Source organism: Heterocephalus glaber, unplaced genomic scaffold (genome assembly GCF_053883595.1).
Source record: "Heterocephalus glaber isolate CG9 unplaced genomic scaffold, H.glaber_assembly_v1.0 deba00000594, whole genome shotgun sequence".
In the NCBI taxonomy this organism is placed as follows: domain Eukaryota; kingdom Metazoa; phylum Chordata; class Mammalia; order Rodentia; family Bathyergidae; genus Heterocephalus; species Heterocephalus glaber.
In genome coordinates, this window is record NW_028258151.1 from 33,621,999 (window position 1) to 33,641,257 (window position 19,259).

Below are 19,259 nucleotides of genomic sequence, written 5' to 3' on the forward strand. Positions count from 1 at the left end.
TGCAGGGTGGCCTTGAACTCTCGGCAATCCTCCTGCCTCAGCCTCTCAAGTGCTGGGATCACTGGTGTGTGCCACCATGTCCAGCATTTCCATATAATTTAATTCATATATATTACTAGTCCAAGAGATACCACAGGAGTGTTGTGAAAACCAGCAAGTATCACAAAAAGAAGTCAAAGGCAGTATGTTGTACCACAGATTCTGAAAACAATTCAACTTTCTAGCCATTTTCATTTATAAAGATAAATGAATTTTCCTCACAGCTCCACTATGCACCTTACCTCCCTGAATAAATCTCTTGTTCCCACTAGGAACTTGTACTCTTTACCTCCTGTTCAGTTATTCCACTGTTCTCTGCTTTAGAAAGGAATATTTTTTGGCTCCTGCTTTACAAGCCTTGAGCCACAAGAGTGAAAACCGTGAGTGAGTCTGACTGCCATCCAGTCCTGCAGAACACAGCCCCATCATACGCAATACATACAAGTGAGGCTGGACCCCTCCCTCAGGCAGCTGGCTGCAGCAGGCCGGGCTGAGGAGAAACCAAAGTTCTCACTTTGAAGGCCCTGATTAAGGCATTTGTGCTTACGAGATGAGTACCTGGTTCCAAAGTAACACTCAACAGATGACCACCCCAGGTCTGAAGGGTCCCCAGTCACCCACTGCAGATGTCTCTTTCCACACCCTGGCTTACACCAGAAATCCATGGAGCTGAGAGCCGCAAGGACCCAGGGAGAGAGCAGGTTGTGTGGACCAGCAGGTGTTAAAGACAGGAAATTAACACCCACAAGTTGGCTCTACTTTGGTAGAGAGAGTGAGAGGTGCTGTCTGCCAGCTCCCCTGGATGGGCATTTCCAGCCTGTGTGGAATAAATGAGGTTGCTTGAGGATATGAAAAGGGGAAGAAAAACAAACTCAGGATTTTAAAAAGAAGCAGGTACCAAAAAAAAAACCCCAAACAAAACAATAAAAAGCAGGTAGTCAGCATGGATTATTTGCTTCCAGAATTCATACAAATCACTAAATAAAAAAGGATGAAGTAGATGGGACAGCAAAGGGAGCTGTTCCAAGTCTTTCCATGGTTTACAAAAGATCTCTAATATTAACATTTGAAACAAAGAAAGAAAACTTAAAGAAACTTGAAGAAAGCTACAACCTCCACTGGATAATATAGTTTTGACTTCACATTTGGTTGTGGTTTTTTTCCCCCCAGTCCTGGGGACTCACACTGAGCTACCTTCCCAGCCTTTTTTGCTTTTTGAGTCAGGATCTTCCTAAGTTGCCAAACTGCCCAGGCTGGACTCAAACTTGCAGTCCTCCTGCCTGAGGCGCATGCCTGGGATTACAGGCATGCGCCATCACACCAGGCATTTGGCTTTTTCTTTCCTCATATTTCTTCTGCAGATTTCTAGTTCACCATATAACTTGTTCTGAGGGTTTGTAGACCTGTTACAGTGCACACAAATCACAAGATAAACAGAATGAAGTAAAAGGATTCTAGCATTATGGTGGGTCATTAGAGGGAATCTTTAGCCAACACCTTCAAAATGAGCAGTAACTCTAAGGAGAATTAACCACGAGAATTAATAAATTTCGAGATCACACTAGTTCCCAGAAGACAAAGAACTTCAAATACAAGTAAATAGCGGGTCGCAATCCAGACATGTTGGTGTTAGGCTTTCTTTCTCTGAAGAGGAAAAGAAACAAGTAAGAAATAAGTTAAAAACTTGGAAAAAAGGTGATACGGTCAATTTCTTTTGAGATAAAAATGCTTAGTAGCCCTGACAGGAATGTGTCGTCCCAGCATAAAAGCTAAATGACTCTCTGAGCTCTCATAGCCAGCCTTCTGTTTATACTTCTGCTTTAGCATCGAGCAATAGTAAGCACTGTCTGACAGCTGTTTATGAGCATGATGGTCTACTCAGTAGACAGTATGCTCATGGAAGACAGAGAGAGCATGTCATTCGAATACCTAACACTGTACGATGTAACAAAAGCAGCTCGATAAATGCTAAGACAAATGGCTGATAAACCAGCTGAGCACTCTGCTATAATCAGTGATTACAAATTAATTTATTTCCTTCCATTACTACTAGCTCCAGACCATGGGTTACACGTCAGGGGCACAAATACATCTTGGGTTCCTGGTGCGCATACCTTAATGTGGTACTAAATCATCTCTTCCCACACCTCTGCCTGTTTCTCACCTCAAGTTAATCTAAACCAGTGGTCCTCAAATTTTAAGTGCACTAGGGTCACTGGGGAAGACACTTTGAAGCCAAGTTCCTGGGTCCTAATAGCAGAATTTGTTTCAGTGGGTCTTAGGGAGAGCCCAAGAACTTGTCTTTGCAATGAGCTCCTGGTGAGGCTGATGGTGTTTAGGACTACACTTTGAGAATCCCATGTTGCCTGGCATGGCTTACACAGCAACTAGCACCTGGTCTGTTGAGTAGATGTTTACTGAATTTATTTCATTAGCACAGAAAAGCTTTTTTAAACACTAAACTTTGTGACTCGTTTACTCTCCGCCTCGCAGGTAACATCAGTACACAGGCAAGAATGCACACACAAACTATCCACACAGGGACCCTCAGTTTACCATGTTAGTGCCCTAGAGCCCAAATTCTCAGTCTTTTCAACTCTCTGATCACAGCAAAGAGAAGAAAACCCTGATTGGGACCTAGAAAGAGCTCTGCTGCGGAGGAAGGTAGAAGCTCGGTGAGAGACCAATATGGTTTCGCCAGTGAGGGTACCTGCATAATTCCATTTCATAGTGGCCCCCAAAATTACAATAAAAATTACATAAGGACAATGACTAACATTTATTGAACACTTACTGTGTGCCACATAATATTTATTCTTTGTTTTAGTTTTGGTATTTTGAGACAGGGTCTCACTGTTCCAGGCTGGCCTCAAACTTGCTGCAATCCTCCTGCCTCAGTCTCCTGCATGCCAGGATGACAGATTTGGACCACCACACCTTGCTGCCACACACTATTATTCTAAGTGTTTCACATATACAGGTTGAATATTCTTTATCTGAAATGTTTGAGACTAGGGTTTTAGACTTTAGTTTTTTTTAGATTTTGGAATATTTGCACAGATACATAAAATGATATGTCTAGGGGATGACTCAAGTCAAACAAAATTTGTATCACATACATATAGCCTAAAGGTAATTTTATACAATATTTTAAATAATTTTGTGCATGAAACAAAGTTTCATGGTACAGGGTTCTCTACTTGTGGTATCATGTCAGTGCTCACAAAGTTTTGGATGAGGGGGAGGATAGATACCTGTAATCCCAGCTACACCAGAGGGTGAGACAGTAGGATCTCAATTTCAAGGCCAGCCTGGGCAACATAAACCAGCAAGATCCTGGGGGTGGGTGGGGGTTGTGGACCACACCTCTAATCTCAGTATTCGGGAGGCTGGAGCAGGAGGATCCCCCTCAAGGCCAGCCAGCCTGAACTATATAGCAAGACACACCCCATCCCTAAAAATAACAATTCCAGTCTTAAAAAGGCTAGGAATATAGCCCAGTGCTAAAGCACTTGCTTATATCATACGTGAGGTGCTGGGTTTAATCCCCGTTACCGCAAAAAGCTAAACTATAAATTTTGAATTTCTAAGTATTTCAGAGTTTCAGATTAAGGATGCTCAACCTATATTACATTTAATCCTTAAAATATCCTGTGTACTAAGCACTATTTTTAGGCATATTGAACAGAAGAAACAGGGACCCAAAAGGTAAAATAATGTATCCAACATGATACCACTAGGAAGTAGCAGAATGAATATCTGAACTTTGACTGACTCCAAAGCCCAAACCTTGTTTTCTTGGATACAGGGTCTCACTATGTAGTCCAGGCTGGGCTCGAACTCACGGTGATCCTCCTGCCCCAGCCTCCCAAGTGTCAGGATTATAGATATGCACCACCACACCAGGCCAAGGGCTCAATCTCTTAATTTTGCTATATTGCCTCTTGGGCAAACTCAACCCTGCAAAGATGAGCTGGGACACCTTCAAAGCTTTTTCAAATTGTACAGGAAAATGTTCTGATCCAAGGTCAAGTTTGAGCTGAAGCTCCCTTAGCTAACATATCAGGATTGTTAGTTAAAATCCTAAGGAAATCATTAAATTTTCAGTGGCAGGCAAAAAATAAACAAACAAAAAAACTCAGGCCATTCCCGAGCTAGACGGTAAACTCTCCAAAGGCATTTAATTATCTTGTAATACCCAAGGAATACTAGAAAGAGGCTGAGCATTTAGAAAGTGCTGTGTACATTTCAAAGTGACATTACAGGAAGGGCACAAGCATAAAGCAGCAGTGGAGAAAGATCAAGAGGAGATTTACTGGGGAAAAGACAAAGGCACAGAAAAACTGAGTCACACTTAATAAAAGGGACAGAAAAGTTCACTGACAAGGCCCAATATTTTTCCCTAAAGCCTGAAGAAGTACAGACACTCCACGTTTAATGAACAAGTTCAGACATGCTGCCAGGTCATTAACTGAATTGGTCACTAAATAAGGGGTTGTATATAGTATGTACATTACAATATTCAGAATAAAGAATACGGTCAAAGAAAACTCCAACTTGATGACTTCGCTTTTATTTGCCTCTTTGTTGTTGTTGTTTGTACCTGGGATCAAACTCAGGACCTTGCGCTTGGGAGGCAGGTGCGGTGCCACTGAGCTAAATCCTTGGCCCTGCCTAACTCTTATATGCAGTATTGTAATGTACAACAGAACATAAAACTACAGCACTGTACTGTTCAGTACAATCAACAAAAATTATAGTACTATATAAGCAAGATATACTGTACCAAAAAAAGACATTGAGGCTGTATCAACAAGATGTATAGGGCCGGGGATTTAGCTCAGTGGTTCCGCCACCTGCCTCGCAAAAGCAAGGTCCCCAGTTCGATCCCCGGTACCAAAAAAACAAAACAAACAAACAAGATGTATAGAACTGTACCAAAAAAAAGAAAAAAAGAAAAAAAAAGATAGGTGATAAGTCTGAGTAGCAAGTTGTTAAGTCTGAATAGCATACCGTGGTTGTTAAGTCCAAATGGTCATTAAACAAGTAGGCTGTTAAACAAGGAATATCTGTATTAGACTCAAAATAGTTCAATGAAAATGATTTGTTTTTCTTAGAACACATGCTGTCTAACAACCTTTAAAATAAAATATAGCAACCACCACCAAGTCATCACATCAGGCAATACTGATCCCTCACATGTCCGAAAGGGCAGGGATGAAAATTATTCAGAAAATCCAGGATATCTTATGATATAGCAGTGATAGAGACAGTGCTCATCAATAATCATGACTGCAAAAAGAGGTAATCCAGATATGATCTCTAGCAAATCACATGCCCTTTCCTGGCATCTTGGCAGCTTCCATGAATTCTTCAAGGTTACACTGGTCACACAGCTAATATTGCTGGAAGCTGGGGTTTGAATGTGCAATTCTGGCTCATAAAGGAGCTTCTGCAGGTCATTCCAATGGATCGATGACACTAAAATACTACTAATAAGATCTCACAGACCCATGGAACCTCTTTGCCTCTGTAGAAACCATTGCAAACGGTGAATATCCTTGACAATGAATTGGCCTAAGTGGAACCACTGCTCTGTCTGCCTCTGCAGGAAATACTTGGGAGGATAGAAAGACATATAAAGTGTGTAATAAAGGAGCTGACTAGCCAGGAGTGTAACATAAAAATTAAACATAAAACAATCATAGAGCCAAGAATAAGTGATAATTGTTTTGTCATTTCCTGCGGTTTAGAAGTATACATAGAACCTTTGAGAAAATATGTTGTACCATATGATGGGATATTTCTATGTATCAAAAAGTTTTCAAACATCACTTCTATAGAGTTTGTTTATATCTGAGAATTTATTTACCTCGAAATAAATCAGTTTTATCATCACCTGAGGAACTGTTGGAAGCAAATAGTCCTTCAAAGTAAGCCCAATAAAGAGAGAGCACTGGCCAGGGATTTAGCTCAGTGGTTCTGTAGCCTGCCTCGAAAGCACAAGGTTTTGAGTTCAATCCCGGGTACCAAAAAAAAAAAGCGAGAGAGAGAGAGCACCGATAAATTTTTCTGGCCCTTTGGCACAGCTGTTCTGCCTGTAACATATGTGCTCATCAGGTCTCATAAGATTGTGCTCCAAATCATATACCCTTTTGCATCAAAACAGGCAAAACATGTATTTGTTGGATGAGAGTGCTTGTTTGGCCTCAATATCCAAAATATGTCAGGTACCTTACTTTTCGCCAGTATCAGAAAAAGAAATAATACATATTTTGAAGGCATTTGTCTTTTCATGAATGCTGTGTTTAAACTGTACAACATGCTTAGTGATCCTAAAATACAGTAGGCTACAATCACTCCTCATTCAATAACCAAGTTCCATTTCCCCGCCTAGGTCGTTAAATGAATTGGTTGCTAAATGAGGAATTGTATATAGTATATATGTTACAATATTCAGAACAAAGAAATGGTCAAAGGAAACTCCAACTTGATGACTTTGCTTTCATTACACTGACAAGAACAGATACTACACTTGATCTTAGCCAAAAGGCAGAGCAGAAACTGACTTTGCTTTTATTTGCCTCTTACAGGCAGTACTGTAATGTATAACACATAAAACTTTAGGGCTGTACAGTACAATCAGCAAAAATTATAGTACAAGGTGTACTGTATAAAAAAAAAGACACTGAGGCTCTATTAACAAGATGTACATTTCGCCACCTGCTGAGCAAGAGCAAGGACCCCAGTTTGATTCCCGGTACCAAAAAAAAAAAGACAAAAAAACCCACAACAAGATGTACAGAACTGGACAAAAAAAGAAGATGGATCAGAAGTTCAGCAGCAGGTAGGACTCTTAACAGTTGTTAACCAAGTAGGTTGTTAAATGAAGAATGTCTGTATAGGCAATTCACTACAGAAACCAGAAGCACACCTCTCCCTGGTGGTATAAAGAGACGCACTGGTATAAGAAGGTGGTAAAGGACTGGGATAGAGAACACAAGAACGCTCCAGTGATTGTTACACACTGAGTAAGGGAAAGGCCCTGGGTGTTGCCAGGCTGCTGGGAAGGCCTTGTTCTCTGGGAGGAGTGCCAATTTACTTCTGTTTCCTAAGCAACCAAGCCAGCCCCTTACCGCCTTTACTTTCATCACTGGAGCAGAAGGAAAGGTAATTGGGTTAATTATTAAAGCAGCACTAGTTAGTACCACCACCACTAATTGTCCATTTATCTAGGGTTTATAAACAACTGTCTTAATTGATGTTGAGTTGGAATGTGCCATTCACTTTATTTGCCTGGCTACTGGGTACCAGGAGGGTACTACAAAGGAGGGAGATAAAGAGCTCAGCCAATGAGATAAAAGGTCCAACACCAGAATCACTGTTCATTCTCATTCATACTTTGGCAATACCACAATGGACCTCAAATGCATTAACTATCATTCATCTTTCTCAGATTGGCTAATCAAAGTACAGATCTAAAGACAGTGAACAATTAAGCAATTTGTTGTATTAGACAGATGTATTATTAGGTTGTGAAATCAGGCTAGTTTCTAAAAGTCAGAAAGCCTGAGGTTCCAGAAGCCCATGGAGGTTGACCAAACTAGATTAGAGGCCTCCTGAAAGCAACTCCCTAAGGTACCAGGGAAGAGGGGATAGGGGTCAGTCACAAACATGGGAGAGGTAATAGTATTTTTAACAAATATGAGAGGTAAAAGACAACCAAAAATAAATTAACATGGAAAAAAAATTATTGGGAATGGGGTAATTTTCACACTAGTCAACAGACAGATAAGATTATAAAGTAAGGGCCTAGCCCAGGCCCCCCTCGTGCTCGCCCGCCGCGACCTCCTCAGGCAGCGCGGGCCCGGGCTGGGCGGGAAGCTGACAACGGCGGCCGGCGCCCAGTGCTGTCGCCGCGCTGCCTCCCCGGCCCCGAGCCCCGTTGCATCTCTGCATCGTTTCTTTGTCTCCCTCCCAGCTCGCGGGTGTGAGCATCCGTGGTGCACAGAGCTGCAGTCTCAAGATGGCTGATGGCAACGAGGGAGCTGCAGGCGGACCGGGGCCAGCCTTCGAGGCCTGCAAGGCCAAGGAGCTCGCCTGCCCAGCCGAGCGCAGTGGCCACGTCGCCGTCAGCGACGGGCGCCACATGTTTGTCTGGGGGCAGCTACAAGAGTAATCAAGTCAGAGGATATGATTTTTATCTGCCTAGAGAAGAACTATGGATCTACTACATGGAGACTGGAAGATGGAAGAAAATTAACACTGAAGGTGATGTTCCACCTTCGATGTCAGGCAGCTGTGCTGTGTGTGTGTGGACAGGGTGCTGTACTTGTTTGGAGGACACCATTCGAGAGGCAATACAAATACGTTCTACATGCTGGATTCAAGGTATACAGAGTGTTGCAGTGGGAAAGAATTGATTGCCAAGGAATTCCTCCATCATCAAAGGACAAACTCGGTGTCTGGGTATATAAAAACAAGCTAATATTTTTTGGAGGGTATGGATATTTACCTGAAGAGAAAGCAGTGGGAACATTTGAATTTGATGAAACATCCTTCTGGAACTCAAGTCATCCAAAAGGATGGAATGATCATGTACATATTTTAGACACTGAAACATTTACCTGGAGCCAACCTGTAACTACTGGTAAAGCACCTTCACCTCGTGCTGCTCATGCTTGTGCAACTGTTGGAAATAAAGGCTGTGTTTGGAGGCAGATATCGAGATGCTAGAATGAATGATCTTCACTGTCTCAATCTAGATACATGGGAATGGAACGGGTTAGTTCCACAAGGCATATGCCCGGTTGGCCGATCCTGGCACTCATTCACACCAGTCTCCTTCAGATCATCTTTTTCTCTTTGGAGGATTTACCACCGAAAAACAGCCACTAAGTGATGCCTGGACTTACTGCATCAGTAAAAATGAGTGGAGACAGTTTAACCATCCCTATACTGAAAAACCAAGGTTGTGGCATACAGCTTGTGCCAGCGATGAAGGAGAAGTAATTGTTTTGGTGGGTGTGCCAACAACCTGCTGGTCCATCACAGAGCTGCACACAGTAATGAAATACTTGTATTTTCAGTTCAGCCCAAATCTCTTGTACAGCTAAGCTTAGAAGCAGTCATTTGCTTTAAAGAAATATTAGCCGACTTGTGGAACTGCCTTCCTAAACACTTACTTCACAGTGTTAATCAGAGGTTTGGTAGTAACAACACTTCTGGATCTTAAGGCTTCATAGAGAATGCCTCTGATCGCCTTGCATGGACAACAATCCTGTAATCGTCACAGATCATGATCATGTGTATAATATGTTGTAGTTTGCAACTATTTGGTTTTAACATGCATGTGAATGGCCTAGGCAACCTATTTTTGTGTCTATAAAGTTAACAATAAATGTATTTCACACCAGTAAAAAAAAAAAAAAGATTATAAAGTAATATAACTGTTGGGTATGTGCTATATGATAGCAGCACAACAGCTACACAGCTACAATGTTAGTAATGCTTCTGTGTCTTATCAGAGGTAAGTCTATATAAATCTGAAGGAGGTCCTTACAAAATACAGTTCAAAACTCAACAAAGGTATTAAAATGGCACATTAGATGGTATCCATTTAATACAAAGTCATCACAGGAAAAACATCAATAAAGATGACATTAAAAATATACAAAACAGCAAAATGACAGATAAAAATCAACAATAACACCAATAATGACATTAAGTATGAATGGACCAAATAATTCAGAGACAATATTCAACTATATGCTATCTACAAGATAAACACTTTAGATTCAAAGATCTAAATAGGTTGAAAGCAAAAAGGATGAAAAGTTGTATCATACAATCAATAACCATAAAAGAGCTGAAGTATCTATACTAATTAAAACAGACTTTAGGACAAAAATATTACTAGAGACAGAGGGATTTCAAAATGATAAAAAGCTGTAAGAAAAAAAAGGCTGTAAGAATTATGAACATATATATACATCTAATGACAAAGTTCCAAAATACATGAATCAAAAACTGACAGAACTGTGGGAATAAAAACACAACAATATCTGGAAATTTCAATACCACACAATAATAATTGGGACAAGCAGACAGAATATCAGACAGGATATACAGGACTTGAACAACACTATCAACCAAGTGGATCTATGTGACATCTACAGAACTCTACCTAGTGCTAGGGATATAGCTTAGTGTAGAGCACTTGCCTAGTATGTATGAGACCCTAGGTTCAATCCCCAGCACCACCAAAAAAACCAAAACTCTACCTAGTAATACACATTCTTCTCAAACACATGGGCAACATTTTCCATGGTAGCTCATAAACTGAGCCAAAACATTCTAATAAATTTTAAGTAACTGAAATCATGCAAATTATGTTCTTAGGCCACAACGAAATTAAATAAGAAATCACTAACAGAAGGAAATGGGAGCAATTCACAAACATGTAAAAATGAACAACATGCTCCTAAACAACTAATGGGTCAAAGTAGAAATCAAGAGAATTTAAGATGACTGGGCACAAAGCCATCTCAAGCCCAAGACACTTGACCAGGCCCCAATGTCCTATGAGCAGGAGCAAGAAAATCCTGACACTTCCCATTGATTTTAATCAAAATAGTAAATTAATGCCCACATCTGCTAGAAGCAGATGCTCATTAGGATGAAAGTCAAAAAGATTATGCAGGGCAGATAACCAATACCCTACATGACCCAGGTCCCTATTCCTTAGAAGTTTTTTGTTCTTCCAGTAATTACCAGGAGGCTGTCAAAGCCAGGGTTTCTCATTTCACTTTTATGAGGCCTCAGATATGCAGGAAAATATTTTAAGCTTAAGAACCTTTTGGCAGATATTCCCTACCTGACAAACTCAAGCAAAAGAACACAGAAGACCAAATGGAGGTCTTATGAGTCAGGCAGGTAGACCTGGCTGAAAGTTCCAAGTCTGCTTCTCATGGTGTTATAGGCCAAGTGGCATAACTTTTCCGAGCCTTAGTTTTCCCTGCAGAATGGAAATGGCACCACCTACCTCACAGGGTTGACACAATGATTAATGAAGGTAACATATGAGAAAGCATGGAGGATGGTACCTGGCCCGTTGCAGGCAGTCATTTCCTTCATTCTAGTTGCTAGAACTACATTGAGCTAAAGCTGCCTACTAGAATCAGCAGGGGGAGCTCCCTAGTCTTCTGCATGTCTCCTCAGATATGCATATGGTAGTTACAGGAGCTTTAAATGTATTTACACCTGTTTAGGTATGGACCCAGATCAGTTCTGACCTGGGCTGATGGGTTGCTGAGGGCCACCAGGAAGCTATAGAACTGTTGAGAAGGTGTGAAGATAAGGCTGAAGAGATGAAGATGATCAGATGGTCAGGATTCCTGCTTGGTAGCTTCCGGGGGAGAGGAGACCATCCCTCCATATGGAATTGGGGATCTATGGGTTAACTGCGTTATTAGGGAACTATAAGTAGGTAACTATGCTTTTTGTAGAATGTACTTGAGTAGCCATGACAACTTCTGTAATCTGTCACCAAAGAAGCATAATGGACTCAGAAAAGTCCTGCCAGAACTCTTTGCTCTCCCCTTCTCCACTGCTCTGGTTTGTGTAAACCTGCTTGCTATATTTCCAGAGAAACTCCAATAGAATTAAGCTTTGTAGATGTAAACAGAGTATATAAAGAAGCACAAACTTCTATTAGGGGATCTCGAGACTGACAAGAGTCACTTGCTGAGCCACCGACATCAAAAGCCGCTTTTTGCGCCTATCTTCGTGTTAAGAGTGGTCTGTCTGGGGTCCTCACAGTTTCCTGCTTCACTATTATCACCCCAGGCTCTTCTGGAAGAACTTTTCAAATGCATTTTTGTTGATGTTTCTGAATTCTGTTAGGGCCCACCTGATACTCATTTGTGACCACAGCAATGGTCACACCTTTTAAAACTGCATGTATGTGTCTGCTTTGTCCCTCCATGCCTGCCAAATTTCCATGCTTCACTCCTGCAAGAAGCCACTCATTATACAAAGGTTCCAATAATATTCTGAGCCAAGAGATGAACAGTAACAAAAAGCATGGCTTGCCACTGAGACTGAACTATAGGAGGGCAGGGCTCATATCCATCTTTATTTACCCTCCTAGCCTAGAACACTGCCTACTACATAACAGCTGCAGAACAAATATGTGCTAAACATAATTGTTCAGGGACCATCACAACCTCATTCCAATCATACAAGAGAAAGCGCCTTTCCAGGAAAATTGGAAGTGCTTACTGCTAAAAGACCAATTTCTCTTTCACTCTGAAAGCCATTATTATAGCAGCTCAATTACATGATCACAAGTAAGTTTAATAAAAGCAAAACATCTGTATCCTGGAGGAGAAGGCTTGGGAAAGGGCTATTACATAGTAAGATTTTCCTCAACAAGCACCACTGGGTCATAAAAAGCCATGTCTAGGAACTACTTAAAATAGAGGAGTTAAATAAGAAAAAATCTGAAGGTCAGTCAAATTCCCTCAGAGCTCGTTCTCGCTTCTTGATTAAGGTTCTGAAAAAGGAATGCTAATTTGATGCTTTGTCCGTTAAACAACTATAAGGAGGCAGACTAGGCAAGCAGCTTGCAGTGCTCGCCCTGGAACCTGCTACTTTGGGCTCAGCTGGGGCTCCAATGCTGTCAGGCCAAACTATGCTGGAGGACTTGATGCTCTGGCCTTCAGTTCCCACCACTGTTACTTAGGTAACATCATCCATCTCATAGAATTACCCGTACCACGGGACAGAAATGGAATGTGTAAAAGCACTTAACCCCCAACCCCCAGTACACAGCAAGTGCTCAATAAGTTTTAAGCATTACTTGTTGCTGTTATTATTGCTGGCATTTTCTTAAGGAAAGACAAAAAATGACACAACTGTCAAGACAATCTAGAGCAGTGATGGTGAACCTATTAGAGCTTTCAATGATAACAAACAGCCTGCTGTGGCCCACGTGCCATCGTTTTGCCATCCCTGATCTAGAGGAACAATCAAATATCTACAAATGATGACAGCTTTAAAGGAAGGACCAATAGGCTCTCTAAAGTGTATCATGAGAAAATGACAGCAAATCAATTGTAAAAAGAAACCATCTGCTAACGTAACTCAACAGTGAGGTTCTTGGTGATAAGATTTCCTTCTCCTATGAACATTTGGAATCATTTGATAGAGAACTTTTCTCATTAATTCCACATCTGTAGACACCTGCCTGCTGGAACACAGCCCCTATATTCAAAGACATCTATAAGCGTGAGTAGGACACTTAGGGTCAGACAACCAGCCACAACAGAAGGAACAGGACGTGGAAGTGAAGAGTTATCACAGGGAAGGACAAAAACATATAGCTTTTCCAAAAAAGCTAAATGCCAAGGTGACAGAGATTTGCCAGCCATAGAGGAACAGGGAGTACTGTGTAATAGGGTGGCAGAACCAAATGTCTGAGACATAGAAGAGTGGACAGGAGCTCTGCAGTATTACTGCCTGGCAGCAAATGATTATCTGCAGTGAGGAGCTTCCATATACCTTCCACTAAGCCATGAAGCAATGTTAGGAAAGGAGAGGTCCAAGACCACAGGGTTTGTCTAACAGCCAGGGCCAGAGCCCTCCTTAGATGAGGGTGGCAGACTACTATGGTACAGTCTACTCCCCTGACAGCCCAGGGCCTGCAAAGCTTTGGTGACTGGAAGAGAACCCCCTGATGATTCTGGGATTTGTAGGCCTTAATACTGTGTCAAAGATGCTACTCTGGGGATGCCAGATCCAATAGACTACCAGCCATCGCAAATACTCACCCCGTCTCACCAGATCTCTCTGTACCTTTACCACATGGCTCAGGTTTTCCACAACAGAATGTTGTGAGGTTTTTTGTTTGTTTGTTTTGCTTTTGCAATGTTGGGAATCAAATCCAGGGCTTCATGATAGACAACCACTCTGCACTGAGCTACATCTCCAGGCCCAAAATTTTTCATAAAGACACTTATTAAGATATAGGGCCGGGGATTTAGCTCAGTGGTTCCGCCACCTGCCTTGCAAGTGCAAGGTCTTGAGTTCGATCCCCAGTACCAACCCCCCCCCCCCCAAAAAAAAGATATAGGGCCGGGGATTTAGCTCAGTGGTTCTGCTGCCCGCCTTGTAAGCACAAGGTCCCAAGTTCCATGTCTGGTACCAAAAAGAAAAAAAAAGATATAACTAAGGGCCGGGGACTTAGCTCAGAAGCATAACAGTATAGTGCCTGCCTAGCAAGCATGAGGTCCTGAATTCTATCTTCAGTACCAAAAAAAAAAAAAAGATATAACTAAATGTACTTTGACTCTTACACCTTTCATGCCTTTCCATACATAAATTTACAAGTTAGTAGTGCGTGTGTGGGGCAATAATCTTTGTCATCAGAAGTTGTTGCACACATCACGTTGCACAGCCTGGTCACATAAAGCTTCAAAGCCCATAAAAACCGCCCAAGCAGGGCTTTTCCAGCCCATTTTCTATTCTGCAGAAAGTTCTGATCTAGCTTCATGAGTCTCTCCCCTCTTCATTCCTTCGAAGAGTCTACAGTGCCTGGAAACTCCATGTGCTGGCAGCAGTAAAGGGTTGGAGAGGTGTGCATTAAGCTCCTAATTACACAGGCTCTGGCTCATGAGTATCTCCCCAACGGAACCATGAACAAGACACCTTATCATTCAATTAAAAGCATAGTCAGTACTTAATTGCTAGATTAAAAAACCAATGGTTTAAACATTTTTTAACAAAAAGTTTGAAGGAAGTAGGAATAGGAAAGAGAAAGTTTTTTGAACCCTGTTTTTTACTGCCTGGAAGTAAGGAACTGAGAACAGGACTCCAAAACAGTTTTCAGCCAAGATACTATCACACCAACACAGGTAAAGGACCAAAAAGCTGTATCCGGCTCCCTGCCACCTCACAATGTAAAAATCCAAAGAAACATTTCCTTACCTGCCAGGACCCTGTTAACAGAAGAGTGCGTAGCCAAGCCAGGCTGTCCACGTTCATGAAAAATCCCAGCATAAGGCAAGTACTCAGGCAGCAAAAAACGCCTACAAGAAGGAATCGTGTGTGAAAAGGCTACTGAAGACTACCACAAAACAAGGAAATACTATTTGCCTTCAAAATTCTAGGCTAAGGGATTTTGCCGCTGGTTACACAAGCGCAAGGACGTGAGTTTGATCCCCGGTACCAAAAAAAATAAAGGGAAAAAGAAAATTCTAGGCTAAGGGATAAAATAAACCTAAGAACCCACAGAAACCCAAAAATATGTGATAAATCCCAGAATTTGTCCTTTCACAAATTTCTATCTCATTTCTGCCCTTCGCCTCCAAGGCTTCTGTCTTTCAACACAATGTTCTCATACTATTTTTCTATCTCTTTTTGTGGCTAATCATCTCCTGTCAAGTCTTCAGGTGGCAGGGTGGGAATATAGGCTCACTAGAAAATAATTCCAGATATGGATAATCCAAATATTCCAAAGTAGGTTTTTTTTCTTGGGTACCAGGAATCAAACTCAGGGACTTGCACTTGCCAAGCAGATGCTGTGCCGCTGAGCTACATTCCTGGCCCCCCAAAGTAGGTTTAAAACTAAATCCTAAGCTCCCTCTTTTGTTCACAACCCAGTTTTTACCTTGGAACGAAGCGTCCAAGCGAAGGTGCAGACATCCGGGCATTACGGGGAGCTCGGTGCCTGGATCTGTCACCGTTATCCCTGGAAGAAACAAAAAGATTACGCATGAGAGAGTCACTAAGAAAAAGCCAGGCATGGTTGGCACACAGCCATAATCCCAGCTTTCAGTAGGCTGAAGCAGGAGGATCATGAGTTCCAGGATAGCCTGGGCTACATTCCTGACACTTCCCCCCAAAAGCAAAAAGTCAGAGTGGGAGGGACCATAGAGACACAGAGAGACACTAAGACAAACTCACCCACCATCCCCCAAACTAAATTCCTATTGAGGGGTGAGCCTGAAGAAATCAGTCATCTGGTAGCTAACTTGGGAGGTGTATTACTATAGTGCATTTCTGGAGAACATCAACTAGAAGATTTTTGAGCATGTACCAATAGTTCAGGAAGGAGACGGACGATTTTTCTTAAGTCAATGTAGTCTTTGAACCTGTAACACCTGAAATTGAAGCCAAGTTTGGGATCTAGAACATAAACTTACAGTCACCTTCAGATGAATCAGATGACCTCCCGTATGGAAAAATCAGTGATAAAAAAAAAAGAAAGCCGGGGGATTTAGCTCAGTGGTGCTGCTGCCTGCCTCAAAAGTGTAAGGTCCCGAGTTCAATCCCCAGTACCAAAAAAAAAAAAAAAGAAAAAAGAAAAAGACTACCATTAGTTCTTTCTTTGAAAGACTGAAAAATTGATAATGGTGAACATTAGAAAATGCAATCCCAAGCTAAATCATTTAAGTAAAAAGAAAAAAGTCAAGATGCTTTCTTTATGGACTATTAAAGCAATTCTATTAACCAGAATGTATTTTCTGTGGTGTTCCAAAACACAGGGTACTAAAATGTTATCCCATTTAATCATTCTAGCTACCCTATAGGGTATTATTAGTTCTGTTTTACAGATAAGAAGACTTAGATCCAGACAGGCAAATACCTAAGGTCACATAACTAGTAAGTGGCTGAAGAAGACAAGGAAGATCTAACTTTAAAGCCCTGGATCTTTCTGCTACACTTCACTGCTTACTACAAGAGACAAAAGGAACTTCACGTGGCTTACTTTCCAATGCATTACAGGAACAATAAGCCAAAGGGCACAGGCTGGACAGAACAGTTAATTAGCTGCTTAAACAACTCCATAAAATAAATGAACTTCTGAGAGCTCAATTTGGGACATTTTCTGAATTCTCCCTTTGGATTATTTTCAAATCAATGAGATAATCTTCAAACCAGCCCTGGAACCAAAGTTAAGGCAACGCTTTGATTTTAAGTGGACCACTGGGAGCTGTACAAGCCTAAACAAAACCCTATAAAAGTTTTTATGGGCCGGGGATTTAGCTCAGTGGTTCCGCCGCCTGCCTCGCAAGAGTAAGGTCCCGAGTTCAATCTCCAGTACCAAAAAAAAAAAAAAGGTTTTTATATCTTGGCAGATTGGCTTCTGAGCATTAAGAGAAATCAATACCAGGGATATTGGAAGTTGATCCATTTAAAAGTTAGTATTTGGTTTTTATTTTCCCAAAAAGACAAAGCACACCATTGTTTTCCTTAAGATATCATATTCCTTTGACTTGAAATACTGTATATAAAAGGAGGAGCAAGCAGAAAGAGATAAGACTACTTAGAAAGTAAAAAGGGCGCTAAAAAACATAATGAGATCAGAAGTTCTAATTGGACTTGTTGGTACACATCTGTAATTCCAGCACTCAGAAAGCTGAGGCAGGCACATCACAAGTTGGAGCCCTGTCTGAACTACATACATAGCAAGTTCAAGGCCAATTTGAGCCACACAGTAAAGGACCTTGATTCAAAAAAAAAAAGGCCTGGAGATGTATCTCAGTGGTGGACTACTCATAGGTTCAATTGCCAGTCCTGAAAGGGGAGGGGAGGAGAGGGGAGGGGAGAAGAGAAGAGAAACAAGAAGACAACTAAGCTAGAAAGAAGTATCAGGGAACAAACCTAGTAACTCCACTCTGCAGCTCTGAGAGAACCACACTAGGGAGCTGACAATTTGCTCCTACAAGGCCAAAGAGGCACCTCCTTTTGGACAACAAAGAATCCTTTATCTAATGTCAGCGGCTGTAGCTGTCGAGAGCAGGAAAGGAGACACCAGTGCCCTGGACAGCACTGATGATGAGTCACCAGCTCCCAAGGGGGACCCAGAACTTGGTGAGAGGATGTAGGAAGACAACTCAGAACAATGGACAAACACCAGGGCCAGGGGAAACGTGAATCCCTGTAACATGTATCACACAACTTTTTCTGGTGTTATTAAAAACTAAATGCAATCAAGTTTGTCATGATTCAGTTTCTTCATTTCAGAAAAAAAGAGGGTTAAAACATAACCCTCTTGGGCCGGGGATTTAGCTCAGTGGTTCTGCCGCCTGCCTTGCAAGTGCAAGGAACCGAGTTCAATCCCCGGTACCAAAAACAAAAACAAAAAAAAATAACCCTCTCTTATGTTTACCCCACCCCCAAATTGGAGAAAAGGGGCGTGGATAGATTATGGCCAGCACAAATGGCTTCAAGATGTTTAGAGGTTACTGGAGAATTTTTTTTTTTGAGGGGGTACCGGGGATCGAATTCGGGTCCTTGCACTTACGCAGCAGGCGGCGAAACCACTGAGCTAAATCCCCAGCCCTACTGGAGAATTTTTTTAAAAAGGAAAATAAGGACAAGATCAGCTCAGACACAAGGAAGTCTCAGATGGAAGGCACCATAAAAGAGCAATATACTCAGTGAAAGGAGGTGTTGGTGCTGGGCCTCAGCTTAACATCTTGGCTAAGGATGGAAAAGCAGGAGCTAAATGGCATCTCAATTAACATGTACAGAAGCCTTCAAACTGAATGTGTTAGGACTCTAGCAAAGAAGAAGAAATGACAGGACAGGAGCCAGAATGGTTAAGAAGAAAGAAAACGTGCTAAACACACAAATGAGACACTGCCTGCAGGAAAAGAAAACAAAAGCCTATAGGAAAAAAACAGCCAAACAGTTTAGACATTTGTTGACTAGGAAAATCTTGATAATAAGAATGGGTTAAGGTGGGAAAGGTAAGAATGCCCAACCAAAGGACAAATCATACAACAAGAAGGAAAAAGGGTGGTTTCAACATTGGCAGAGATAGATGCCAGACCAAAGATACGGCTCTGAAGAAACTAGAGGTGAAAAGAGTAATTACTCTCTAGTCTGTTATCTAGAAAAAAGGCAGATTCAGAGACAAGGAATTGAGACAGGGAAGCACATTTCAATGCACAGATCTGAGATGAAAGAGTTGGAGAAAGTGGACAGGGCTGATGGTAGGAATGTGAAGAAAAAACTAAAGGAATTTAAAGTACTTAATATAATGATGCATTCAGAAAACTAAGAGTCTACCATTCACTTCTGTGCTGATGCATGGTCAACACACAGCAACTCTTTGAGCTGGAAGGAAACAAATAGTCAAGCAGAGACTGAATATGCATGGATGGGAAGGTGTTTATCAAATGAGCTGTGGGAGAAGGCGGGCCAAGTGA

The 19,259-nt window shown here is 41.6% G+C and overlaps 1 protein-coding gene, 1 non-coding gene and 1 pseudogene across 11 annotated transcripts in view; 1 reads left to right on the forward strand and 2 right to left on the reverse strand.

Annotated features, from left to right (window-relative positions):
• The window catches only part of Ambra1 (autophagy and beclin 1 regulator 1), a 193,281-nt gene that overhangs the window by 92,602 nt on the left and 81,420 nt on the right, over positions 1-19,259 (reverse strand). For all 10 annotated transcript variants that reach the window (XM_087205049.1, XM_004851920.4, XM_004851919.4 and 7 more), the window contains 2 exons: positions 15,710-15,790; positions 15,028-15,128 (listed from right to left, as the gene is read on the reverse strand). In XM_087205049.1, coding sequence (XP_087061175.1) covers positions 15,028-15,128; positions 15,710-15,790 — 182 coding nt within the window. The remainder of the gene's footprint in view (positions 1-15,027; positions 15,129-15,709; positions 15,791-19,259) is intronic.
• Positions 6,414-6,604, reverse strand: LOC147829570 (U2 spliceosomal RNA). Its single transcript, XR_015449043.1, has one exon. It is a non-coding gene; the product is annotated as a U2 spliceosomal RNA (small nuclear RNA).
• On the forward strand, positions 8,059-9,339 carry LOC101724678 (kelch domain-containing protein 2 pseudogene; annotated as a pseudogene).